The sequence below is a fragment of the Falco rusticolus genome, chromosome 7, assembly GCF_015220075.1.
Source record: "Falco rusticolus isolate bFalRus1 chromosome 7, bFalRus1.pri, whole genome shotgun sequence".
NCBI lineage: Eukaryota > Metazoa > Chordata > Aves > Falconiformes > Falconidae > Falco > Falco rusticolus.
Genome location: NC_051193.1, coordinates 22007142 through 22034539, shown reverse-complemented (window position 1 = coordinate 22034539; position 27398 = coordinate 22007142). Strand labels below are relative to the sequence as shown.

General features: G+C 36.4%; 1 protein-coding gene across 3 annotated transcripts in view; it reads left to right on the top strand.

Moving 5' to 3' along the window:
• Window positions 1-27398, top strand: part of VPS13C (vacuolar protein sorting 13 homolog C) — a 97075-nt gene that overhangs the window by 13154 nt on the left and 56523 nt on the right. For all 3 annotated transcript variants that reach the window (XM_037394049.1, XM_037394048.1, XM_037394050.1), the window contains 28 exons: window positions 928-1037; window positions 1418-1477; window positions 2067-2126; window positions 2835-2915; window positions 7012-7069; window positions 7399-7526; window positions 8402-8508; window positions 9195-9366; window positions 9826-9888; window positions 10726-10861; window positions 11408-11502; window positions 13355-13497; window positions 14891-15083; window positions 15227-15341; window positions 15670-15806; window positions 16525-16651; window positions 17130-17247; window positions 17607-17736; window positions 18118-18196; window positions 19180-19319; window positions 19912-20065; window positions 20497-20573; window positions 20733-20792; window positions 22574-22727; window positions 24043-24159; window positions 25458-25561; window positions 25868-26035; window positions 26826-27130. In XM_037394049.1, the coding sequence (XP_037249946.1) occupies window positions 928-1037; window positions 1418-1477; window positions 2067-2126; window positions 2835-2915; window positions 7012-7069; window positions 7399-7526; window positions 8402-8508; window positions 9195-9366; window positions 9826-9888; window positions 10726-10861; window positions 11408-11502; window positions 13355-13497; window positions 14891-15083; window positions 15227-15341; window positions 15670-15806; window positions 16525-16651; window positions 17130-17247; window positions 17607-17736; window positions 18118-18196; window positions 19180-19319; window positions 19912-20065; window positions 20497-20573; window positions 20733-20792; window positions 22574-22727; window positions 24043-24159; window positions 25458-25561; window positions 25868-26035; window positions 26826-27130 (3391 nt within the window). The remainder of the gene's footprint in view (window positions 1-927; window positions 1038-1417; window positions 1478-2066; window positions 2127-2834; window positions 2916-7011; window positions 7070-7398; window positions 7527-8401; window positions 8509-9194; window positions 9367-9825; window positions 9889-10725; window positions 10862-11407; window positions 11503-13354; window positions 13498-14890; window positions 15084-15226; window positions 15342-15669; window positions 15807-16524; window positions 16652-17129; window positions 17248-17606; window positions 17737-18117; window positions 18197-19179; window positions 19320-19911; window positions 20066-20496; window positions 20574-20732; window positions 20793-22573; window positions 22728-24042; window positions 24160-25457; window positions 25562-25867; window positions 26036-26825; window positions 27131-27398) is intronic.

The window sequence follows — 27398 nt, the reverse complement described above, 5'->3', positions numbered from 1 at the left end:
GTAGCATTTACAGCAAAAATGTGCAAGCTGGGTAGGCTGATTAGTGGCATTCTCAGATAAAGCTGCTTTGTACGGTGGATGCTGAACAAGACAAGGTAGCCTGTAAAAATAGCCAGAGAAGAAGCAGCTCATCTATCCATATTTTAGGTAAAATGTTGTCATTCAGCCCAAGATAATATTTTTAGAGTTATGTCATTAAATAATGGGGGATTGTAAATATTCCCCGCTGCCTGGGCATGTGTACATTTGCCTTGGGTGGAATGCTGAACTTCTGTGGGTATGCAACTTCTGCTACCCTGTCTTGTTCAGCATAAGTTCAAGTATCACTGATGTGGCATAGCAGAGTCTGATACTGACCTAGCTTAAAGGGTCAGAGTGTAAGTCCAGGATGGAAGAAATGGAATATTTCAGAGTAACTGTTGGGTTTAACTTAAGATACACCAGCTTTTTAATTTTCTCAGGCAGTGTTGTATGAAAGGCTTTAATGGGCTGGTTGCTTGCTGTACAAGTATCAATCTTCACATGGTTGTTCAAGAGTATAGTGTGCTAAATTATAGTGTCTTACCTATTTGCTTGTTGAAACCCCTAATTAATTGCTCAGGGACTCTTTGAGAGCCTTTTACTTTGGAAGGTGGGGGGAGAAGTATATTAAACAAGAACGTGCTTTAAGCTAAACTGTTTTGACTGAAACTTAGACATAAACTTTCTTGTGGTTGTGTTGTGCCTGCACGGCTAAATAACTCTGTATATTCAAAATATGAGTATACAGCAAAGAAAAAGATGGAGATGTGTCATCTAAATAAGTGAAAATGTAAGTATTCATTTTAGAGTAAATATTAAATTTACATTGGTATAGCTTTTGGTGTGGTTGAATTCAAGGTGCAGCTGCTACACTGAATGCTGACTTTCTTTACCTTACTGTTTTAGACAAACCAAAGGAGGAGAAGAAAGATACTTTCTTGGAAAAGCTTGCAACTCAAGTTATAAAAAATGTACAAGTCAAAATCACAGGCATTCATGTTAAATACGAAGATGATGTAAGTATCTGGAACATATTCTTTTCATTTTAATTTGAACTCCAGTGTAGTCATGATTGTCTAGTCCATAGAGAGAAACTCTTATCGGCCACCTTGAAAAAGTTGCTGTGGTTTCTTCTGCAGCTCTTTGAACAAAGTGTCCCAGATATGACTGAAAGCCAGATATTTTGGATATGTGAAATAGATATTATCCCTTTTGCCTTGTCCAGTGTTGCCTTGATCACTCAATGTGGATGATGGCTGCTGTATGTTAGTGTGTGCGATTGATGTACAGAATTGTTCAGTGTTCTGGGTTAAGGCCAGAATGGCAGAAACTGGTGGGGTTACAGATGAGTCAAAAGGCAGATAGTTGAAAACACTTAATTTTTCTGGTTTTGTAGGTCACAGATCCACAGTCTCCAATTTCCTTGGGAATGACGTTGGGCGAGCTTAGTTTAATGGTAATGTGTGTATACATACATGTTCTTATGTTTCTGATTTACTTATCTTTGGAGTAACAGAAAGGAAAAGCAAGCTATTAACAATATAATGAACGTATGTAAACTGGAGGCGAAGATGGTCTTTTATTCATACAAATAGTACTTGAACTCTGTGCATGTAGAAGGGAAAATGATTGAGGAACGTCACACTTTCTGAGACTAGTGATTTTTCTTATGATCCAAGTGATCTTGAAAACTGAATATGTTTCCTTTCATAGGGCAGGTTGTTTCCAGGCCTAATAAATGAATTCTGGCAAACATTAGATCATGATGATAAATAATGTGGTATTTTGCCAGGCTGTTTGAGAAACAGGGAGAAAATTTCAGGTAACACCTGTTTGCCTTAGATGTTAAAGGATTTTATGGGTAGGATTAGGGAGTTGAAAATCAAAATAAACTGACAAATTTTATATTGGATTTTGACTTGTGTGTATGTAGTCTAGAGAAACTGGCACAAAATTAATGCATTTTGTGCTTGAAAGTATAGGATAAAACCAAAAATATGTTAAATAAGATACACAGAATGACTTTTATCACTTTGAACTTTTAGACAACAAATGAGAACTGGACACCTTCTATTCTGAATGAAGCTGCAAAAATAATCTACAAGGTAATGTATTGGGGTTTTTTTTCTCTACATAATTGAAGTAATCTGGGTTTCTAAATAATTGAAAAAGTTTGCTTTCAGAAATCTACTGTTTGTCTGAATTGGTCAGTGTATTTAAACAGATGTAGAGCACAAATAGCTAGCTTCATGTAAGGCATGACTTTCAACTCCAAGGTTTAAATACTTTACATGTGGACAGTGATGCCCTCATTAAATGCATTATACAGCAAGTCTGTGTTGTAACTGGTTTCAAATAGGTTGTCAAATTGCCATTTCCTACTCTAGTTTGTATCCTAAAGTAATTTGGATTCTGTTAGCTAAGCAGTCTCTCTGTTTTTCCTGCCCCCCAACCCCATACTGAAAGGGGTATGCAAAGATCTAAGAAATTATAGTAACAATATAAGAAGGTTTTAATAGTCCTGGCTTCTTTAATTAGGCCAAATGTTGGTTTTGTGCACCCTCGCTCCTGCAATCCGGAGTTGTATTTAACAGATGTGCATGAACTTACGTGCTCTAAGAACTTGTTTTTTCGCAATTCAGTTTTCACTTAAAAAATATTTTTATAAGATTAAGTACATCTCAGTGCTAATGGTGGATTTGCTGTTTAGTCTGCTTTCACTTGTTTTCTGTTCTCATAAATGGAAAGCTAAGTTCACAGAGCAGGTTGAATACTGAGTGTGGAATCTGTTGAATGTTTTATTTCCTGTGCAGCTTTTGTGCCTGGACAGCCTCAGTGCTTATTGGAACATAGAGAGCAAAATGTATTATCATGGCTCCCGTGAACAAATACTGGTAACGTAGAAGAAAATGCATTAAACATAACTGTATTCTATACCTGTTGTATTGTTCAAAACTAAACCTTGCTAATTTGCACCCCACTCTTCACACTTAGGGTCAACCATATTCTGATACCAGGGTCATATGTTAATCCTTTGCACCATTGATAGCTAATATTTTTGGTGAACTTTATATGTTATCAAGCCCTACAGGTTTTAGAAAAGGTCAGAAAGTTCATCTTTAAAATCTGTTCCATAAGCCTGTTCATCTGAACTTCATGCTGTTTAACCAGTGTCTGGGCTATATGAGCTATGTTATAGCTACTGTAAGGAAAAAGGCAATATTGAGAAATTAGATGAGCATAGCATTAATAAAAATAATAAAAAATAGTAGATCTTTATCAGAGCAGGAACTTAGATCACATGTTTTCCAGATTAGCTAAGATGCATGGCTGAAATTAACCAATAGAGTGAAGCCACATAGAAGAACAAGATGTTAAAATAAAGAAGTTTTTTTTTGCTTTTTAATAAATAAAAGCTTAGGTAGGTAGGTATCCATTGTCAGACCTAAACAACGAAACAAAAAAAACCTGTGGAGGGGCTAATGTAGCAAGTAGTTCTTGAAGATAGCAGCCCTTATTAGGTGAAGTAGCTCTGGCAAAATTTTGAAGAGCTTTAGTAGAAGTTCTGTGGATGAGTGAATGAGTGTGCTGTGCTTGACAGACAGAAGAGGGTCATAGCTTTACATGTGGAATGCACAGCAGGGCTGAATAATGAAGGCTTTTGAAAGTGTTGTTGGATAGAACATAATTAAGGTACACTATGGAAAAGATGGTCCTGGAAATACTTTTTTCCAACTTGGTGAAGCTAACTCAGGTGGTGTAGAGATAGAGAAACAGTTGATGGTGCTCCAGTGCAGAAGAGGAGAGGCAGTGCAAGGGCAGTGGGGGTAAATCAGGACAGAACAAGAGGCAGATACCTTAAAATCATAATTACAGGGAAGGAGTAAAACCAGCTTTGTGGGGGCTTCCTGGAGGTTATATCTAGTCTTTTCTGATTAATTCATGTTTTGAGTTATTGTTAGCTGGATGAGTAGTGGATTACTGCGACTTGTAATATTGTTAAAAGTGTGAAGCACTTGTTTTAATTTCATTGCTGTGTTACCCTCCAAGTCTTACTTTCCTGGAAGAGGAACTGGTAGCCTTGGCACTATGAACAGGACAGCTATATAATATAAATTGTGGCTGAGGGCATACATCCTCTTTCTGTTTGACAGTAGAGGACTTCTAAGTTGCAAAACCACCATTACCAATAAGTTTATTTTAGATGGCCACTTCATTTGTGTGGTTAAGAGAGCTCATTATTAGGTAATGAGAAACAGTCAATAACACTTGCTAGCGAGCTTTTGGGTAGTATAGTACTGAATATTTTAGGTTCTGGAGATAAACGTAAGAATAGATTATGAAAATATCTCACTTTGCATGGAGTAGCAGACACCTGATTACTGTAGTTAGTTTGTCTGAATCTCATTTCATTTTGCTGTGGAGAAGAACTGATGTACAACCTATGCTGTCTGTGTATCTGCGTCCTGTTTCTGGTGTGAACAAGTGCTCTCTGTGCAAAAATGGTACATTTTTTACTCATGTTTATAAAGGTTATACAGGTGTTCTGTGTGTCCTTGTACAGTACTGCTTGTTTCGTTTTTTGTTTCTTCTGTGCTGATCTTTTACAGGTGTCTTTCTTTTTGTTTTATTCTTTCCTTAACAAAATATACATTTAACCTGGTGAGCTTGGTATTAGTATGGAAGGTTGAATCAAAACTTAAACCCAGCCAGTCTGTTTAAAGTTCTTTGAATCTTGTCTGTTACGTGAAACTGGAAACTTGAGCCCTTTTACTTTTGTTCTGGATACCTTGTAGGGCACTGTTTGTTGTCTCAAAGTTGGGATGTAAATTCACGGTATGTAGAAGATCTTAAGGATATGTTGATTTCTCCTATGAACAGTCTCTCGCTTTGTATTTTAAAGAGCTAAACTTCCTCAGAGAACTTCAACTTCTGCCTTTTTAGTTTAGTGGTAAAGCTTATGTATTTTTAATAATAGCCAAGTTATTTTATCAATGGGAGTCTTCGGAATTACCTGTCTGTAGGTGTTTTCTCTGTTTTATATCAGTCTGAAGTGAAACACAGTAAATAGAAACCAAGACACAGTTTGAACTGACAGCAGCAGAAGTCTTAGTGCTTCAGATGTGTTATTCCAGCACTGTCAGAAAGATCCTCTGTGAATCAGTCCTTGACATGCTTGTGGACAGGTGGCTTTGTGGGCTTAGCTGACACACTGTTGAACTTAAGTTTTATATATCAGGAAGTACCACTTTCTGTTCCATCATCAAGCAAGTTTTTAACAGGTCCTTTCTGAAAGAATTGGGATTTTGCCCTCCATGACTGTAAAATGGAGTTGCCTTTTCCCAAAGCCTGTGGCATGGCCTGTGTGTAAACTTTTCTTTGGAGTGCCAAGGCAGAGCAATTCCAGTATGTAACAAACAGTATCTGTTATTCTGATCACCTATTAACTTGAGGCATCTCACCACTTGCAGTTTTTCCAGCTCTTGAAATCCTTAGCAGTTTTAGTGCTATATACTAGTACCACTTTGCATACCAGCATCATCTCCATTATTTGGAACTTTTGCATTTTTTGACTGCTTTGTGACTTCTCTTAGTTTAAATCTGTCAACTGTGATGAGTCATCTTTATGTCCTTGTGCCTGAAAGCGGGGGAGGAGAGCAGGAATAAATTCAAAACACATCTTGGAAGACTGGGGAAGAATGGAATTTATCATGAGCATAAGATTACTAGTGTATTATCCCACCTGCTAAGCCTCTCTGTTTAACAATTTTAAAATCAATAAAGGAACTGAACAAATAGCAAATAAGATGTCTTGTTTAGCAACATTATCAGTATTAAATAACTGAATACATTTTATATGTAACTTTTAGTATAGCTTTTTTTGTGGAGAGCTAGGTCTTCTATCCAAACAGGCTGTTTTGGTCTTATCCTAAGCAGCATAATCAGGATATCAGATTTATCGTAGTAGCTAATTGGTGTATGTTGTAATAAGAATAAGCTGTGTAATCTGTAGCAATCTGTTACTTTCATACAACAGTCTTCATATTTAAATAACATGAGTATATGGCTGGTTGTGAGATTAGCTGTTTTATACTTAATCTCATGGAAATGTAACTTTTATTCATATATATCAGTAGACAGGAAATAGGTTGAAATATGAATATTTTTAATGAGCAGGTGTACTTGTTATAAAATACAAACCAGTTTTTTAATAAGGAACTGGGAAAAGGATTAGGTTGAAGAAACTTGTGGTTACAAAATATTTTCCTCATAAAAACAACTCTTAATAGTGATAGTCTTTATAAAATATAATGGAATCAAACACTTCATCTGCCATCGTGTACTAGCCAATATGTACATCTTCCTAAAAGCAGACCTCCTGCTTTAACTGGTTGTGCCACTGCAATTCTGAAACTAGATAAAATGTTAGGGCATAAATACAGCAATCTCAATAAAGTGCTGAAGAATTGTAACATCAGACACCTCATTTTGAATTAAGGCTTTGTTCTAGCATGATATTTCTCAGGCCTCTTGGGCTATTCTATTATTTTCTTGACTTCTTTATGCCTTCAGTTCCTCTCATACCTGCAGAATACAAGAAGGTTCAAGTGGCCTCCTTGTTTGCTAAAAATGAGGAAGGGTAGGATGTGAATAGATGCTCCTGGTACTTTAAAGTTTAAAAACAAATGCTTGACCTATTATCCTACATATTTGGATGTACACAAACTGTATGTTTCTAGATTAACATGCATTAATTATTGCCAGATTTAGACAGAAGTTGAATAGAAACTGTACTAACCTTCCACTTGATAGGAGAAACTTAGAATTCTTTTTGATATGACCCCTTCACTCTGAAGTGCTTGTGCTGTATTAGCTTTCCTGTTTAGGTGGAGGAGGCCCTTCCAGAATATGTGTCTACTCAAAGCTTAGAGAACTGTAAACAAGTAATGCTCTTCAGCAATTGTTAGACCATATTATATTCCTTTACAGGATCAGCTGAAAAGAGGAATTCCATGTAGTGGTAACCAGCTGCAAGACTACCAGTACAGTAAGTAAGCTAGGAGTGAGTGAATATAAAATGTTCTGAGCATGTTCATATACAACAGGCTGACCTGATCATGCAGCCATGCCCATACTAACATTTTTTTAGGAAAACGTAAACATAGTAGAACATATTAGAGCTTGCATGCTTTTTAACTACTGCTGGGCTATCTTAATATTTGGTAAGAACTGCATCCTGATTCTGTAGGTCTTGAGCATACACATTATCTGTATGAAGTGGCTGATATATCAGGCAGTGGAAATCAGTATTTTTAAGATTGCTTCCCATACTTTAATTGTAAACATAAAATCAATCTTCATTTTTATATCTTGAAGTTTTTAGACCAGTATCAGCCTCTGCAAGACTCTATATCAACCCATATGCGGAAGTAGAATTAAAAACTCCCAAGATTGATTGTAATGTAGAAGTACAGAGAATTGTCATTGAATTCACTAAGCCACAGGTAAGTTGGCTTGGTATCTCTTATTACCTGTTTCAGACTTCGTGATGAACTGTAGGACTTCTTTGTTTGAAAACATTTGTCTCTGGGAATTTTCTGCTTATATGTGAGTCGACTGCCTAAACTGTTCAGCGATAAGTGTGGGAAATGTGTAGGATCAATTTCCCTCTGTGTAACATGCTGCTAGATCCTGTTACCTGTGGACCCTCTGGGAGCCACCTGGTTTGTATTCAGCCCTTCCACTAGTATTCCTTTCACATACAGAATGGAATCATTCTTATGAGTAGCCTTTATGTTCTAAAACTGTAAGCCGACATTATAAGAGCAGAGGTGCCAAGGTACAAGCAAGGATGGGAAGGAATGGAGTATACTGGCTTTGGTGACAAAGCCTGCTGAAGTGTGAAGGAACTCGCTTAGATAGCTCCCCAGCAATGTTAGTGTTTTCATTTATTCAGTGATAATTTACAGTCAGTTTCGTACAGCATTTTAGCTCTTCCTGATGTCAGAGTGTAACAGGAGTTCAGAACAGTACAATAAGGTTTGATAATGCAAAGGCAGTTCTGAAACTGGGGAAAATGTGTATTAACTAATGAAGACAGTACAGTTGGTTTGTGAAAGCCTGAGACTTTGTGCTGAGCAGACTAGCAGCAGAAATAAAAATTGGTTTTGACCTTCAAGGAAACTGGAAGTTCATACAGTGGTGTCCTTTCAGAGCAATGGTGTAGCTGGCCCACTTTTACATACTAATGAAAATTTAAGCATAGGCTTACATTTCTATAAAGTTTGGGGAATACTGAAGATCATGGTATACATGTACTTTAAGCACTTTAAGCACAAAATTTAAACCTCTGCTAAGAAACTTGTTTTTCTGTGTTCAGTACCTCAGTATGATAGACCTTCTGGAGTCCATAGATTACATGGTTCGCAATGCACCATACAGAAGATTTAGGCCGAATGTGTGTCTCCATAAAAATGCCAGACAGTGGTAAGCTGTATATGTTCATGCCTTCTCTGGAAGATGCTGGATTCCTCTCCAGTCTCTTCATTCTCCTTTGTGGTTAAACATAGTTTTAAAACTAGATCACATGTATCATTATTAACTTTCACAGAGTTTTGCTTAGCCCAGTAGAAAAGGTTTGCAGAAGAGAACACGTGATAGAACTAAGTGATGAAAATCTGACTTGCAAAGCTAACGCTGGTCCCCAAATCTCTGAACAAAATGCTGATGAACAACATGCTCCCTAGAGGTTAGAATATAGTTTTAGAAAAACTAAAGAAAAAAATGAGCAAATCTATTACAAGGGAGACACGTATGTCAACTGTAATTTTGAAACTTTGAGTTGATACACATTTCTGTGCATTTTTTTCGAAGTACTAACTGATGTTGATTGTCAGAGTGCTTAAGTGTACTTAATGCTTTTACAGACCAAATTTGCGAACACGCAGAAGTCAATAGAGAATGTAGGTTTATAGTTCTACAGGCATTTCATGTAAGTCCTCAGTCTGTTTTTCAAAAGTGATGTTGAAACTATTAAAATCTTTATAAACAAAGTTATTCAAATGACAAGTGCTAAATGAAGTGTTTGCATATTAATAAACTACCTCTGCAACTTTTAAGTTGTAATGTGCAAATGAAATGGGAAGTTGCTCAAAAGTGTGGCATTATTATAGGTGGAAATATGCAGGTAGCAGTGTTCTTGAAGTTCACATCAAAAGACATACTCGAATGTGGTCATGGAATAACATAAAACAGCATAGGCAGCTTCTGAAGAGTTACAAAAATATGTACAAGAACAAGCTGACACAGAGTAAACTGTCAGAAGAAACACAGAGGCAGATTCAGGTATGTGGGTTTTTTTTCTCTTTGGAGAAAGTATGTTTCGGTCCCTCTAAAAAATTCTTTAATGTACATGACCATAGTCAAGGTTTGTGGTTTTACAAGAGCACAAGAGTTCTGTGGAAATAGCCTTTTAATCTGAAGTTCAGCGTAACCTGTTGTGGAAAGACAGAAAATACTAGTTAAATGCCATTTAAATAAACCCTTTTTGGTTGTGCATTAATGAACTCAGATGCATTTAATGAAGTGCGAGATTAATCTATTTAAAAAAAAATAATTAGGCTGCCTAACATCAGGTTTCATCTTCTAGTGAACTTTGGCGGTGGGTGGGGTATATCCTTGAAAGAAAGGAGCAAGTCTAGAAAGAAACTGTGTAAATACAAAGGAGCTAGTAGAGAATTTGTAGTGGTGAGCCTTTTCTGAAATGTGTTTGAGGCAAATGATTTCATGATTCACTTTTTACAGGACCTAGAAAGCAAGCTTGATGTCTTCAATATAATCTTAGCAAGACAACAAGCACAAGTTGAGGTAAGAAATAATTTTTGTTTAATAAAACTGTAAGACTTCAAATAAGATGGTTGTGTCATGATAGTATCTTGAAAAAACTTGTGCTGATGACTATGATAGGAAAGAGAGGTGGGAAAGTAAGTTTTCTATTCTTCTAGGACAAGAGTAAATGAATTTCCAAACTGGAAACCAGTTCCAAAAAGCTATGAGTGTGTGCGCGCGCAGTGTTACTGCTATCCTCTTGGTACCGTAGAATCATTTAGGTTGAAAAAGACCTTTGATCGTCCGGTCCAATGGTTAACCCATGACTGCCAAGTCCACCACTAAACCATGCCCTTAAGCACCACATCTGTGCATTTTTAAAACATCTCCAGGGACGGTGACTCACCCACCTCCCAGGGCAGCCTGTGCCAGTGCTTGACCGCCCTCTCAGTGAAGAAATTTTTAATATCCAATCTGAACCTCCCCTGGTGTAGCTTGAGGCTTTTTCCTCTTGTCCTGTCACTTGTTGTGTGGGAGAACTGGGTGTGTTACTGTTAGACTTAACAATGTAATTGCTTCTTGTATCCTCCTAAATAGTGTCTTTTCATGTGGTTCCTGCCTTTTTGTAGTCTAAATGCTAGTAAAATGTGTAGAAGGCAGCTGTCTGAACTAGAAGTAACACATGCTTTTTCCATGTGCATCCCTCCCCCCTCCCCCCAATCTTTTTGCTTCTGTCTGGTAAGTCAAGGTGCTCTTAATCCCTTGCGGGGTGATGTTGCTGTCCATAGTTAAATGTCTGTTCAGTATGCATTATTTACAGAAAAGCAAAAGATACAGTAATTCTATTAATTATGTATTTTAATGTCTGGTTTGTAGACAATAAGATCAGGACAAAAACTATTGAAGAAGAAAACCACTGAAGTAGAAAAAAAAGGTGGAGGATGGTTTGGTGGTTTCTGGGGTAGAAGAGAATCTCGGAAAAAGGAAGATGAAGAATCACCTGTTCCTGAAAGTAGGTATAGATTTTTATGCACTAACTTCTATACACATGAAGAAAGTTATAGTATGTTTTGCTTCCTGCTGTGCAGAAGGGAGTATGGCATCAACAGTGCAATGTATTATTGATTCATTTCATGGTACTGCTTAATGAATGTTGAGCTGGCAAATAAGGTTTACTTCTGAAATGGCCTTAAGCGTTTCAGAACCTTAGTAAGAAGAAGAGTACAGACTTACAGCTGCAGTGTCTGGAACACTGTACTCTGGTGATTTGCTGTCTGGACCAGAGATTTGTTTAAGTAGAACTCCTCAAAGCTATTTCCGTCACTGGGAATTGTGGGTACTATTGTAATGTAAGTTACATTGATTCCTGTGCTGCATAGGTAGTGCCAGATACGAAGGCTGCTTCTGCATACGTTATTTTACAATATGGAATTTAGTGTAAGATGAAGAATTAAAGAAATGTGTCAGCAGAACTAAGTACAGTAGAAAACAAATGGGAGGAAAAAATGCTTATCATTACTATTTAAGATGCAAGTTTTTATGGGTTTTTGGTTTTTAGCTATTGATGAGCTAATGACACCAGAAGAGAAAGCTAAGCTTTTTACTGCTATTGGATACAGTGACAGCTCCCATCACCTTTCATTACCAAAGCAGGTAAGCAACTTCTTATGAGTATGGTTTAAAAAACAACAAAAAACCAAGCAGAAAACCAACCACACAAAAAAAACCCTTTTCTGATGCATGCTAGCCTTAAGATAAGCAGTCGAATGTGTGTCAGTGCAAGTCAAATATGTTGAATGTACAAATAATATTGATAGTAAGGAAATATTCAGAGAACACAAGAAGTGGCTAGTGTTTTCTTTGCCAGTGTTCTGCCTTGTGCGCAACCCTAATCTGGACAGTAGATTTGCAACTTGGAAAAGAATAAAAAAAGCTTAACTGTATGTGAAAAAAGATTCCATGTTAGCTTTTTAAGTGCATCTGTTTCTTGCTACCTGTTGTGGTGAAAACTAAATTAGTCTATAGTTGTCTTTTTTTTTTTGGGTGTTGGTTTTTTATTGGTTTTGTTTTTCAAAATCCAGAGTCAGTTTGATTCTGATAAATGAATAGTTGTTGTTTATATAAAAGGTGAGCATTAGTATGTGATTATTTTCTGTTTCACCCAACATTTATAACTTTCAGGGGTGCTTTGTTTGGAAGGATCATGTTATGTTTCTATTAAAATGCTTATCCTAATGATTAATATTAGAAGATCTTAGTTGTAGTACTTGTCTGCTACAAAAAGGAAGGCATAAAATTAAACATTTATGACAGACATTTTTTGGCTTGTAAGCAAAGAAATAAAGGATAACAATTTACAGGTGTAGCATTCTTAAAGGAAGAAAGAAAGGAAGCATACTTATAGGAAGAAAGCTAGAAAGTAGACAAGAAAATGTGTAATGGTAAGGTTTCTCTCAGTATTCTTTCTGAGAGTGCTGTTACATTGTTGTTTTAAATCTTTAACGCGACTGGTGGTTCTGCTTTAAGTTGCTTATCATTGATAGAAGCATTTTTACATTGAGACTATTTCCTTCAAGGAGGATGTTGTCTCTTCTCCCATCAGGCTTCCCTACTCCCAACCCAAAACCAACTTTCCAACCTTGTATATTTTTGTTAAATTTGATTATTATAAGCTTACATGGCCTCACAGAAGGAAGTTGAGAATTCTTTGAGTAGCAGCATGGAGGCCTGTACACTATTGTATGAACTTGTGTTCCTGTCAAGTTGAAAGGAGCAGAGCAGCAGCAAGCATCTTTTGCCAACAAAGAGGACACACAGCCCAAACAGTGCCCAGTACTGGTGCTTTTTTTTCTTCACTTTGTTTCATGCTTTCCTTGCTTACCTGTGTAGAAAAACTTCAATTTATAATTTGGACAAATGAAGTGTAAAGCTGCTTTCATCTCACTCAGTACCCTGAAGAAAGGTGCGGGCTTCAAATTCAGATAAGAAATATTATTTGATTCTGAAGTTGCTGATTGACACAGTCATAAAATGGCACATGTGTCAGGAAGCCAAACCCATTTCTTGGCAAGGTTTAGACATGACATTCAGCAGCAAGAACAAGAAAGGCATATATGCAGTGTCTTACAAAATACAGTTATTTGATGGGGTTATGATGATTTTTTTTTTAATTGATCTTGCTAGCTGTCTAGTGAGTGTAGTTTAGCCACATTTGCTTTCATGGTTTTAAAAAAAAAACCACCACCTTCCTTGAAGCCTGTGAATAGATGCAGACTCTATCTGCTCTGCATTTGTTGAAGTACACTATTTTATTTAAAAGTAGTGACTGAGAAGGGTTGAAAGCAAGTAAAGATACTATGCTTCACTTACTGTATAGGGATATGGTTCTTACCTTAGTCGACTGGAGTAGCTTTAAGTACGTTGTTAGGTGTGTTGAAATTAGGAGTTCTGAAAAATTATTCACATCAAGATGACTAACTTAAATTTTCTCTGTCCTTTTTACTAGTACATTGCCCACGTTGTGACACTGAAGCTGTTAAGCACTTCTCTTACAATTAAAGAAGACAAGAATGCAGCAGAAACTCTTAAAGTACAGATAATTGATCTGAGTACCAAAATATCACAGCGCCCAGGAGCACAAGGCATTAAGTAATCAGATTGGTATTTTCTTTCTGTAAAAACATCTTTAACACATGTTCCCTGCCCACCCCCCATTTTAAATCTTCTTTTGGATAGTGCATGATATTGTATATTGACTCTTAAATTTATGGGCATTCTGCAGTTTTGCACTCTGAAAAGTTAGTCATGTGATTTGGTCAGTAACATAGAATAGAATGAAGAAAGGAATACTGTTGTTAGTCTTCATAAACAATAAGCTCTTTCTTGAATCTAGATGTTGGAGTGCTGAATGTTACTTTTGGGAAGTGATACCTAAGCAGTGTGAAATGGTCAGGCTTACACAATCCAGCCAAGCTACTGCGTTGCTTGCTTCCTACAGAAATGAAAAACTGAGTCTGTGGGTAGGAGATTAACCAGCATGTTAGGAAGTGGAGTCCTTACAGTATTTTGAGAGGGCACACCAGAAATACTGAACACAAGTTACTGGATTATATAGTCAATGAATAAGAATTTCAGTGTCTGGTAAATGAGTCTGCAGTTTTCATGCTTTCATTTGCAGCTCCTTCCATTTTCTGACTTCATGCACAAGAGCACCAGCTCAGTTGCTGACTCTAGAAATACTTTTGCTAAAAAACATTTTTGGGAATATTAAAGGTGCAGCCTGAATGCTGCACAAAACTAAAAAGAGCTTTAAGGATATTTTACATAAATGCATGCCATGTAATTTAGTTAGCAAGACGGAAACAGTAGAACAGATACTTCTGTTGATTTTAAGTTTCTGGAAAAACACAAGTTTTCTTGGTGGAGTTAGGCTTGTGATGCTGATTATGCCCAAGCCACATTGCCTCCCTAAGTCAGAAATTCCAATGGTGGAGACCCAGGACCCAAAAATCAGTTTTGTATCTATTAGGTACTTACAAGGACAAAGGAAGTTTGTGTAGTTTGGTTGTGTTCACATGGCTTTCTTTTAGAGGCATTTTTCTACTGAATCCATTTAACAGTGTTGTCAGAGACTGTCAGTAAGGAATACCCATTTGAACCAAAACAAGTCCATAACTGTTTTTGAAATCAGTATGTCATAGTTAACATTCCTACTCTTTCACCTGTAGCATAACTATTCTGCCTTTCTTTTCTCTTGCAACTGATTCTCTTAATAAGCATGAGCTGAAAGTTATATTCAGTCTGCTGTGCAGATAATGGAAGGTAAAAAGAAAATATCACTCTTAGGTTGATTTGAACAATTTGCCTCTTATTTATTTTTCCGACTTCTTAATATAATAATTTCTTAACCATGTGGTATGTTAGTTCTGTGAAGCTAATCAGGTTTGGCTTTATCAAAGGCTTTCTCATCTTGCTTGTCTTTCCTAGATGGAACTGTGTTCTGTGTTCTAATTAAGTATATTTAACTATTCATCATCTTTAGAGTTGAAGCAAAGCTCGAAAACTGGTACGTTACAGGCCTGAGACAAGAAAACACGGTACCATCTCTTGTGGCTTCCATAGGAGATAGCAAGTCTTCTCTACTTCAGATAGAGTTTAATATTAACCCAGAGGATAGTACTGCTGACCAGAGCCTCACTATTGAATCACAGCCTGTGGAAATAAAATATGATGCAGTGAGTAGTAATCAGAACTCTAAACCATTCTTCTGATTTGCTTTTCTCTGTCCTATTCTGTTTGCTCTGTCCAGATCTATTTTTGAGTCTTTGCAGAGTGACTTGTGTATTGGTAATTCTTGTCTTCTCTTTTTTTTGAAAAGAGAACAATAAATGCAATGGTAGAATTCTTTCAGACAAGTAAGGGCATGGATCTTGAAAGGTTAACATCAGCCACATTAATGAAGCTGGAGGAAATCAAGGAAAGAACTGCTACAGGTAAGGTAATAGCAGATCTCACCTGAGGTGAACCCTTGAATGTCTTGAAATGTTTCCATATGATTTTCTAAACACATTTTGTATGTTTTGATTACTGGCCAACTTGTACGATTGGCTTTTTTCCTTGAGTTTGTGACTTGGAGCTTTAGTGGGTGTTTTGTGGGAAGGAGCGTTGGGTTCAGTAAGAAATCAGTAGAATATTAGAAAAGTAAGTCTTTGCTCAAGTTGTGTTACCCTTCAGGTAAATAGCGTCCCTCTGTGTGTTGACTGGCATAAATGTTACGCTTCTGAATAGCATTTCGCTTTTAATGTCCCTTTTTATTTTAAGGATTAGCTCATATTATTGAAATGAGGAAAGTCCTTGACTTGAAGATTTATCTGAAACCTTCCTACCTTGTGGTTCCACAGACGGGTTTCTACCATGAAAAATCAGATTTGCTAATTTTGGACTTCGGTACATTTCAGGTATATACATGACCTCTCTTATAAGCTCAGAGGAAAAAATATTCTTTTCTCTTAACATAGCTGTCATTTAAACCTATCTTGTTTTCAGAAGGCAAAGATGGATCATCCGTGTGAATGTGTTTTTAATGTACTGTATTTCTTACCAAACAAATGTGGGTCAGTTTTGATCAATGTTCAGAGCTGTTGTCTGTGACATACTTTACTAGTAAATCTCCCTAGGAAACATTTTCATTTTGTAATCATGATTGTAGTAGCTTACTTAATGTCTTTCATTTCTTCAGCAAAGCACATGAACTTTTGTTTCTCCTTTTGTAAATTGATAATATTTTATTAATAATAAAAGAATATAATTTTTCTCTTGGAATTTGAGAGTTGATTCACTTATTCCTATAAAATTGAAATATTACTATAATTTAATTTGGTTTTACCTGACTAAGTATTTAGTTTTACTAATTAAGATTTAGTTTTACTCCAGCAGTGAACTTGTAAACTAATATAAAGTTTTTTTGCATAACTTGAATTAAATGGTTTGATAGAAGTAACAAATAACGCCTACTAACTCTTGGTAACTGAAATGTGAAATGAATTATTTCTTATCTCTAAGAGTTCAAATGTCCATCATAAACTCCTATGAATAATCACCTTTATCGTCACTAGAATTAATAGCATGTGTATGTAAGTTTTAGACTTAACTTTATCTTGTCCTTTACATGTTCAGCTGAACAGCATAAATCAAGGCAGTAGCCAAGCTTCTAGCTTTTCATCTTTAGAAGAAATTATGGACAAAGCTTATGACAAGTTTGACGTGGAAATAAAAAATGTGCAACTTCTTTTTGGAAGAAAAGGTAACAAAACAACATAGTTGCTGTTTATTCAAAAAATTGGTGATGGTTACATACCTGTAATAAATATGTTCTTTAAAGAAAAAAGGCAAACCAAAGCCAATAGTTAACTAAAAGATAGAGTATAACACACGTCTGTTATTAAGCTGTGGAAAAAAATAGTTTCTCTTTAAACAGCTGCTTGCTTTTTGTTTGGACTTATATATTGCTTCTTTACTTTGATGCTAGCAAGCAACATAAATGCATAGAACTATTATGTTTTCCATCATATGCAGGAAAATACAGCTAAAATTGGCCTTAATACTTCATTTGGGCTTAAGTAAGCTTTTAAAATAATTTGTCCAAATTGTTCTAGGTTTCTCTAGTTTGTGAGGGGGTTCTTTTTGTTCTCCTAGTCATGCCATTTGATTACTTTAATGATAGCTTAATTAGAGCAACTAACTGGTGATGCTTTTATCTATTATTTGCTGAACATTTGCAGGTGAAGACTGGAAGAAGGCTCGTTTTCAACATCCATCAACTTTGCACATATTACAGCCTATGGATATTCATGTACAGTTGGCAAAGTCGATGGTGGAAAGAGATACCAGGATGCCAAAGTAATATGTTAATGTTGAAAGGACTTCTTTTTCATTACTGTGTACTTACAGAAAACCGTATTTTCCCCACAGATTGTTACACTTTGTAATTTGAAGGTATTAACATAAGAAATAAAGTAGCTTACTACTTTTCATGAAACTTGTTTTGGCCAGGAGTTCCCTGGGTACCTCCACTGGTTACCAACTATACTGCTTAAACTGAATCCAAGACCTGTTTTTAATGCAGAATCACTAGCTTTACTGTGATGTGATCTTTACATATGAGTGTAGATATTAGTAAGATTTAAATCACAAATTGTTATGTACTCTTTTGTCTTGGAGTTTATTCCTCCTTTTTTTTATTTTATTTTTTTTAAAAGGTTTAAAGTGTCAGGAGGACTTCCTTTGGTGCATGTCAGACTCTCTGACCAGAAAATCAAGGCAATTTTTGATCTGATTGATAGCATTCCATTGCCTCAGAAGTCGTCTGTGTCAATTCCAAGCACAAAGGTAAGCTGATTATAAGAAAACTGAAATAAAAAACAATGACACCATGAAGCAGTCATTGTACATGTGAATTCTGCTAATGTCTGTGGTCTTTTTCACTTGAAATAAGTGATCTGTTGTCAGCTGAGTTAGGCAAAGTGTCTTCATTATGCTTATCATCAGAGCACGCTGACCTTACTCAAATGTGTCTAGCTTAGCCTGTGTCATTATCCTGCTGGTTTCAATGTAAGTATTGCCAAAACCGAATTTTCTAAGTCATATGGGAGAGGCGAGGTAAAATGTGCATTCATCAGTGGAAAGTATGACTGAACATACCAAGTTATACAAACTTTAAAATAGTGTTGGGTTTTTTTTGCATTTTTTTCTTTTTCCCCCTCCCTCTAGGTACTGGCTATTCCCACAATTCCTGTTGTTAGTAAAGGATTACTTGATACACCCCAGTTGTTAGCAGAAATAATTTCAGGTAAGAAGCTACAGATATGCATTTGTAAAAGTAGAAGGGCATAACTTACAGAATAGCTAACATTCAGGCTGCTATTGATCTAAAACATGTTATCAGGACAATAGGGATGAGTATGATCATTTCTAACTTGAAGCGCATAAGAAGATTTGATAAAGATGCTGATGTTACTTCAGAATAATGAACTTACTTTTTCAAAAAAGCAAAACCAGTTTTTTTTGCTAATGAATATTTTGCATAAGTAAACTCTTAAAATGTAAATGAGCTCTTAATAACTGTATTAGGATGTCATTAGCAAACCAATTTAATTATTCAGATGCCATGAGACATCTTTTTAGGAGGGAGTATTGAGGAACCTGTTATTTCAGTATTAACTTAAATCAAAAAACAGTTTTAGCTAAATACTGATTTGCTGCTGCTGCCACTTCAGAACCCATAATTTGGGGTGGGCATATAAGAAAGGTGAGTGACATGTCTGGAGGATGTATACACTTGCATTAGGCAGCCGATGTGTGGTGAAAATAGACTGTTACAAACATCACGTGTACTGTCCTGAGTGTTTTGCATTAGCAAAACTCTTCTTTTACTGAAAGTGCAGAACTAGAATAACAAATGGTGCATTACTGTATTGACACTGTGGATTTGAGCATTTATGTTCGTGTTTCTTCGAGAAAAGAGCTTTCCTCTAGTGGAACCTGGTAACGTTTCCTGGGGCTTACTTTATAACTGATTTTCCTTATATATGTTCTTGAATATCTAATGATACAGCCAAACTCCAGTGCTTACCTTGGTAGAGTTTTAATTTTCTTTGGTTTGGGTCCAATGGGTGAGAAAGCAGTATAGATCTAAGAAGTATACTTCTGTTAGATTAGGTTTAAACTGCTCATACAGTTTAAAATCCCATTGGAATGGGAAAGAGAGGGTAGGATATTTACCCCTGTTTCTGGAAGAAGTGTACTAAGGAGGAAGTCACTTCTGTTCCGTAGACTCTGAAGAAGAATATTTTGATTTTGAGGAAAGTTCTGAACCAACTGACAGGTCGCTAATTAAAGGAGGAGAAATAAGAAATAAGGAGCCTGCTAAAGAGGAACTGACAGATCTTCAGTTGAAGTTTGAAATTAAAGAGGTATGTCTCTAATTCTATTTTTATTTTATACATAAAGACTATTCAAGAAAATTTCCAATATTGTATTACCACTGTTCACCAGATTTACTGGATGCAAAAACATAGCCACCAAACGAGAAAATACACATGTATGTACATAGGTATTTCTGTGTATGAGTCGTGTATGATATTGTATATGAAGGTTCTTTTAGACATGGTATGTATATAAAAAACACATACACGTACTTTATCTGTGTGTATGTATAAAAAAAAAAGTCAGTGAAAAAGCCCTTTACTGGAGTATTTTTGCTCGATATTAATAGTACTAAGTCATAATATGGGGGAATTGGGTGGGAAATTTGCACTGGAAGAACAAAGTAAATACCCGGGCATGTCACTTCAGAGAGTAAATCCTGAAACATTTCCATGATACTTATATCTCATCATCAAACAATCTTTTTTTTCTGTTTTTACACTTTAACATGGTAATAAAAATAATACTTCCAGTAAAGCAGGCAAGGCATTACTTTTGTGCTTTTTTCATTGGTGTTTTGAATGGTGAGGATGCTACATGTGAAAAGATGGTATAACTGTGTGTTTCTTGCTCATGCAGGTTTTAGTAGAACTCACCAGGCAAAAGAAAACTGAGGAAGTGGTACTTGTATTTGATGTAATGCATCTTGGGACAGAAGCTACTGTCAAAACCTATCATTTAGCAGCTGTATCTTATTTAAAGAAAATAAACTTGGATTACTATGAAATTGGAGGTAATAAGCAGTGGAAGAGAAGTATGGGGTGGTGGTGTGTGTGTATATCAGTTAGCCTGAAACTGGCTGTCCTGTCTCTTGTGCTCACTGAAATCCAGATGTTGCTCTAGTTTTCCAGTTACAATACTTGGTATGCAAATGTTCATTGGCTGTGCTTGTTCCATTAGCACAGTTGATGAGGTCTGGACGCCCACCGTAATGCTTATTAGATAAATAAATAGCTTAGTACTCCACCTTTGGATGGAGAAGAGGTGTAGACTCGCCATTTTGGACTTAGTGGAGAGAAAGCAGTGATTCATATTTGGTGGTGCAATGTATTTTAACAAATGGTATTGAAAGTTAATCCCTATCTTCAAGGCAGAAATTCTTTGGTCCTTTTGAAAGGACAGAAATTACTCTAATTCTTGTGTATTTCCTGTGGTATGTTACAGGTAAAAAAGCACCCATTCATCTAATTAGTTCTTCAGATAAACCTGGATTAGACCTTCTGAAGGTGGAATATATCAAGGTATACATAAAGCTTTTAAAATGTATTGTTAAAGCTCTTTTATATATTATAAAGGCTTAAACCAACTATTCAGAGCTAGTGGATTGTTTTGTATCTTCTGAAGAGCACAGTGACTGTTCGGAATTTAGTATTAACCTTCATGTGAATCATTATTTTCAGGCTGACAGAAATGGGCCACACTTCCAGACAACATTTGACAACACTGAACAGATGATTCAAGTGAGTGCTTGCAGATTTTATTGCTTTTTTTGTTTGTTTGCTGGATTAGAAGGGAAGGATCAATAAGGGGTTTTAAGCTTTCCTGTTGTGTGCCGCCCCCCCCCCACCCCCCCCCGCAGCCTTACACTTTAACTCTTTAATTCTCCTTACTGCATTTCAAAGTTTTTATGTGATTTAATGTAAAAGCAATATGTTAGTCTGTTTCTTGACTATGATGAAAAACTGTCTAGGGTAGCTCACGTGGATAAAATGCAAACTAATGTAAGAATACATCTCACACATATGAGATCATGAAGTTCCAATGCCCAGTATGGGAAAATGTAGCAGGGTCTAGAATTCTTTCCTTTTCCTGTCAAATAATGAGCACCACATAATCAGCACTCTGGCTAAATTTAATAAGAAGTCTAAATCCATTTTTGAGTGTTGGTTTGCTTGGGTTTTTTTGGTGTGGGTTGGTTTGGTTTTTGTTTTTTTGTTTCAAGGATGGGCAGTGGGGAGCACGGTCTTATTCTTCACTCCAAAATATGATTCAGGAGCTTCCTGCAATACTGCATTTTCCTCTCCATCACTTCTGTTGTCAACTCTAGAATGACAATTTAATCCCTTAAAAATTATTACAATATAGGGAAACATTTTCAGGCAGCAAGTACCTAACTTCTTAAGTTCTGAGTGCTGTATTAATGGTGAATTTTTGAGTCAGATTTCAATCTAGGGAACAACAGTGTCTTGAGGAATTCTGGAAGAAACTACAGAGTCAGTTTTCTTCGATAGCTACTTTCCCGCCTTTATAATTTTATGGCATTATTTTGCCTGCTGTTTTTTGGTGTGAAAACTGAAATACTGCACTTGCCATCTAATAGTTTTAGAGTATCTGTAGTTTTCATCTGGGAAGTCTAGTTAATACTGGAATCTTTTTGCCAAGAAAAAGTTCCTGAAGCCACAGCAGGGTGGATGACAGTTCTGCTACTCCGATGCTAGTGAGGTTGCTATACAGTGAGTTGACTGCCTTCATGCAATGGTATCGCACAGATGTTAAGAGAACTCAACTTCCCGTACATCGTGAGGTGTTGCCTTGCAACTCTCAGTGGGACTTCTGTGTCTGCAAGTATTGCATTTGGGCTCTTTTTCCAATTCCAAGCCCATTCAAGTGGGTAACTTTTTTACTAAACTGGATGTCAGGCATTTACTCATCTTTTGGACTCCCATAGTGGCTATGTTGGGAAATACCTTTATGCTCTGTATCTACGTGGCAGACACCTGCCACCTATCTGTTCATGTAGTGCTGTGTTACTGCAAGAGAATTCAAGATGAGTCTGTTGGACAGACCATACAGCTTGAGAAGACTGAATCCAGGTTTAGGTTGGACTATCTTACTCCAGATGTGTATCTCAGTCATCTAATGAAGTTCTCCACTTACTTACTGCAGTTTTCCACAATAAGTGTTTTACTCATTTAATACTTCTAAATTAATTTTGTATCACTTCGCTTTTGTACTGAGGAGGTTGTAGTTAACAGCTGCACTGTTGGGTGGTTGTTAGGTTTTCTTATTTTTAAGCTTACCACTTTTCTGCTTTACAGAAAGCTTTTTTCCTTTATGATCTGTTGTTGGTAACACATGCGGCTTTCCTGTTCTAAGGAAAATAACGTAATAAATCTAAAAAATAATCTAAGAATAATAATCTAGTTATTATATACCATTGGATGCTTTTGCACCTCAGCCCAGCTCTTGTACTTGTACATGTTACTTTTTTTTGTCATATGGAGTCTTATGTTCTCAACAGGTAGTGTTTTCGTCATTGAACCTTCTACTGCATACAGAGGCCCTTATGTCTACTGTCAGTTTTTTGACAGCTGTTAGTCCATCAGGCAAAGGAAGTAGTGGAGACACACCAAATAAAGATGAAAAGCAAGAAGGTGAAACTAGACTGAAGAAAGGTACAGTTGTATTTGACAAAATGGTCGTTCTGAAAGGAAGTGTTACATGCTGACAAAATGATCAAATCCAGAGAAACAGGATAAGCTTTGTAGTGTGGGGTGAAGATCAAAAGTCATGTGACTGTGGCTTACCAGGCTGGAGGACTCATTTCAAAAAACCAGTAAGTGAGACTGGTTCTGGTCATAAATAGTGTCTTCAGGTGATATTTCTATTCTTGTTTCATTGCCATTTCACAAATACACTTGAATTTGAGTAAATGAGATTTCTGTGAGCTTAGAGGACTCAAACAGCAGCATGATCTTACTGTGAATGGTAAAATAAAGGAGATGTATTATTTGGATTATGTGATGTTACTGACTGAGGTGATTTAAATATACTTTCAAAGAAGTAGTAGAGTTGTTTGCTAGCCTAATTAAAATCTTGCTGTTTGTATAGCACTGAAACAAAATCTGAATTTATATCAAAATATACTCAGAGGGGAGCAACTGCAGTGTCCTTAATACAAAGTGCAAAACTCAAGCATCAGGTATGCTGGAAATGAGGTGCCTGGTGAAGAATGTTCAGAACCACATACAATTTCAATTGTCCTGGGTTTGAATCTGCAGGCTGAAAAAGAAGGTGCTGGTGTATGTGGTGTAACAAAGACCGTAAATATTTAAGCTCCTGGATTAATACTTTGCTGCTTTTTCTTAGTGAAGGTGCACACCATCAGTGAGGTCTGATGGCTTCTGGTCTTCCCCCAGAGATAATTTTTGACACTTGTGCATGACTTTGCCTTATTTTTCCCAGTCTTAACACTTGGTTTCATAAAACCTGGATGTTGGCTGCCTGAAACAGGCTTCCAAGGTTTGCCATTTCTTATAAGCTTTAAGAGAAAAATTCTTACCTTAGGATCTTGGAATAGGAAATACTGGATAACCTGAAAAAGCCACTACTGTGAACCTATTTGAGTTACTGATTTGATGTTACAAATAAGTAGACTCTGCGTTTTACTTCCTTTGAACCCCACAATTACCCTTCATTTAAAAAAAGTAAAGTTGTTCCAACAGAGAATCATTGCTAAATGGGAATAATATCAGACATAGTATTACAAACAGATGCTGACATGTTTTGTCAGTAGAGTTGCTTTCAGAGGAAGGCTTGTTGCTCTAAGATGGGATGTTACAGACTTGGTGATGAAAGAAACTGTAGGGAACAGAGCTAAGTCATCTGAATGCCAAAAAAACCCCCAAACCCTAGACCAAAACAACCCGCAAATACTCTCAGGAGTTTAAGTGAAAGTACCTTGTAAATCACTCCCTCTCTCATTTCTAGTGGCTAGACCTTCCAAGGATAAGGATGTCTTTGACTTCAAGTTTTTTGCCAAACTGGATGCCTTCTGTTTAAGTATTTGTGATGAAAAGAAGAATATTGCAGAGATCAAGATACAAGGTATCAAATTGTTTGTTAGTAGCAACTGATCTAGTAGCTTAGTTTTAAAGCAACTGCTAATAATTGGACTAAAAGAGATGTAAGGTATATATTTTCAGTATCTGACTTTTTTAAAAAAATTATCTGTATAAATGTGGCTTGTGGTATTGTTTTCAAAGTCAGTCTTCTAGTCTGTCATAATGTTTTGGCCTCCTGCTAGAAAAGCATGATACATTATTCTTCAGGTAATTAGGCTGATGTTTTGAAGGAGCTTGTTTATGGGTGGGTTTTCATGTTACGCTATTTTTCTGCTATACATGAATTATTTAGGATTAAAAAATCCCTTAAAAATATTTTCTTTGCTTTTGAAGTCTTAGGGTTTGTTTGCGTTTCTTGTTTCGGTTTCATTTTCTTGATTCTTTTTTTACCCCCCAGAGGGGCTATCAATAATTCTGTGTGAGAGAGAGGCAGGGGAGGAATTTTCACTTCCAAGTTTGGCTATAGCTGCCAAAACTCCCTCTTGGTGTGAATATTGAAGAATGTGTGATATACCAGAATATGTATTACAGTTCATAAAAAGTCTTTCACTTGTGCCCATCTCTAAATCATACGATGTATTCACACAAGAAAGTGTTGTATTCAAATATAGTATGGTAACATCTTCTGTGACAGAAAATCTCAATAAACTAACTCAGCTTGGTTATTAGGAGATGGATTAATGTTAGAATATTTTTCTGTGAATACTAGCTCACTTCTTTCTAGAGATGATTGATATTGAGACAGTGTCTGGATTAGAAATTTTTATATTTCATGTTTTTCGAAGCAGTAGTATGGTCACATTCTCAAAGCTTAATAACAGATGGCACAGTGTACAGACTTGGATTTGAACTCCAGACAATATACTTGCCTTCTGTGTCTGGTAAGATACAAGAAGTATCTATTTCCAGAACTTAAGAGTACTTTTTTATTTTGGAGAGGTTATGGTAGTTGGGGAACTACTTTTAATTATTCTTGTTTGGATACAGGGAGACAAAAATGCCTTGGATTGAATAGAGCTCTACGTACAGTCCTTTTAGCAAGGGAAATGGTAACTGACTTTGTTTCGAAACAGAGGAGAAAACCAAGTGTGTTTGTTTATTTTTTTGGTGGTTTTTCTAAAATCTTTGTTGAATTTAGCAAGCTACTAATAAAATAATTGTTGCAATGTATAATTTCGGTAACTGATCTCATCTCCCCTAACGGTGCTGTGTGGCCCTACCCTGAAAATGAGTTTTACCTCCATTACACAATACTACTGTTTCTCTCTTTATGCTTTACAGGTCTTGACTCATCTCTTCTCCTTCAGCCGAGTCACACTGTATTCTTTGCCCGACTTAAAGACATAGTTGTCACCGATGTTGATTCAAGGACCCTTCATAAAAAAGTACTAAACTACAAGATTTTAAGTTTTACTTGATTCTTGGTTACTTTTGTGTGTAGAAGTGAAATGTAATAAATGCTATTTCACTTGTTTTAAAATATTTGATTTGTCATGTATACCTCCTTTTCTAACAAGATACATGGTAAAGCATAGTTTTCATATTAGAAGAATAGATGTCTGAAAATTTTTTAAAAAATAATGGTCTAACTTGTACATCTGATAGGCTGATGATATGTTTAGTCCTTCTTTGTATTAAGTACCTTTTTAGAAGCTGCTGATGGCTGGTAGGTACTGTTTCTTTCTTTCTAGGCTGTGTCTATAGTTGGAGATGAAGTTTTCAGTTTCAATCTGGCATTAGATCCATATGCTACTGAGGGAGAAGCCTACGCTGACATGTCAAAAGTGGATGGTACCGTATCTTTGAAAGTAGGCTGCATTCAGATAGTATACCTTCACAAATTTCTTATGTCTCTTCTGGTGAGTCTTTTTTTCCCTTTTTATGTTTCTGCTGTATTCTCAAATTAGCCTTCTTTGTGTCCTCAGTACAAGTGGTAACAAGCTTCTGAAAGAGAAATGATAAGCTTATTTGTGTGTACTATTAAAAAAGACTTTCAGTAAGCTTGAACTAGTTTGAGTTTCAAAAAACTAAGATAATGTAGGTGGGTCACTTCCCACCCTCTGCTTTCGAAATAGGGAAAAGCTTGATGCTATTAAGGTATTTTGGGGTGTTTGTGTTCACTGCTTTCTCCACCCTGGCAAAAACCTGAGTTCATTGCAAACATATCTGAGCTAATGTTAGAGGCAAAACTTTCTGCAAGGTTAGATGCTATGACAGCTGCAAATTAATCACTGTAAATATTTATACCTTCATCAGATATTCTCATGTTGTCTTTTTCAATAAAGCGCTAGTGGGCTTTCTGTCATTTAGTACTGGCTTTAATAAGAATTAGTATTCAGTGGGGGCAAAGAGGGGCTCTAAAAACATGTCTCCAGAAGCTAATGAGGTGAAGGAATTTGTAGCTAATAAGTAAGAAAAGGTAGAAACGGGTTTAAAATGAGTGGATAGTACTGGTTAATACATTTTTGACCCTCTATGAGAGGTCATGACAGAAGGTACACATTTGTCTTTCCCCAGGGAAAATTCAGCACAGTAGGAAGCATAATTGGTGGTTGATGTTGCTTGTGGTTGATGATGTAAAATGAAAGTAATTTAGATTAAACAACTGTTTACAAGCATTTCTACTTTTTGTTCAACTGCTTGTTCTAGACCTTCTTGAACAACTTTCAGACAGCTAAGGAGGCACTGAGTGCTGCTACAGTCCAAGCTGCAGAAAAGGCTGCTACCAGTGTAAAAGACCTGGCTCAAAGGAGTTTTCGACTTTCGATGGACATTAACTTGAAAGCACCAGTTATAGTCATTCCTCAGTCCTCAGTTTCCCCCAATGTTATAGTAGTAGATCTTGGCTTGATTAAGGTTCAGAACCAGTTTAGTTTGGTGTCTCCAGAAGGCAGTTCGCTCCCGCCAGTCATTGACAAAATGGATGTGCAGCTGACGAAGCTGAAACTGTCCAGGTAAAGTGCATTTTACTAAGTAATGCCTTAGCTAACTGGTAATATTAATACTTCATAGGATATTAATCTACTTACTTGGAAACCATGGTCTGTGACAATGTCAAATATGTGGTGTTAAAATAATGTGGTCTTAAGGGCAAAAAATTTGGTAGTAAAATAATACACTGTTCTGCTCGGGAAGCCATTTAAGCCTAAAGAGAGATGAGATTTGAGATTTTATGATGTTCCTTTGCAAATGTACTTAACTTCTAACTTGCCTACCATGTGT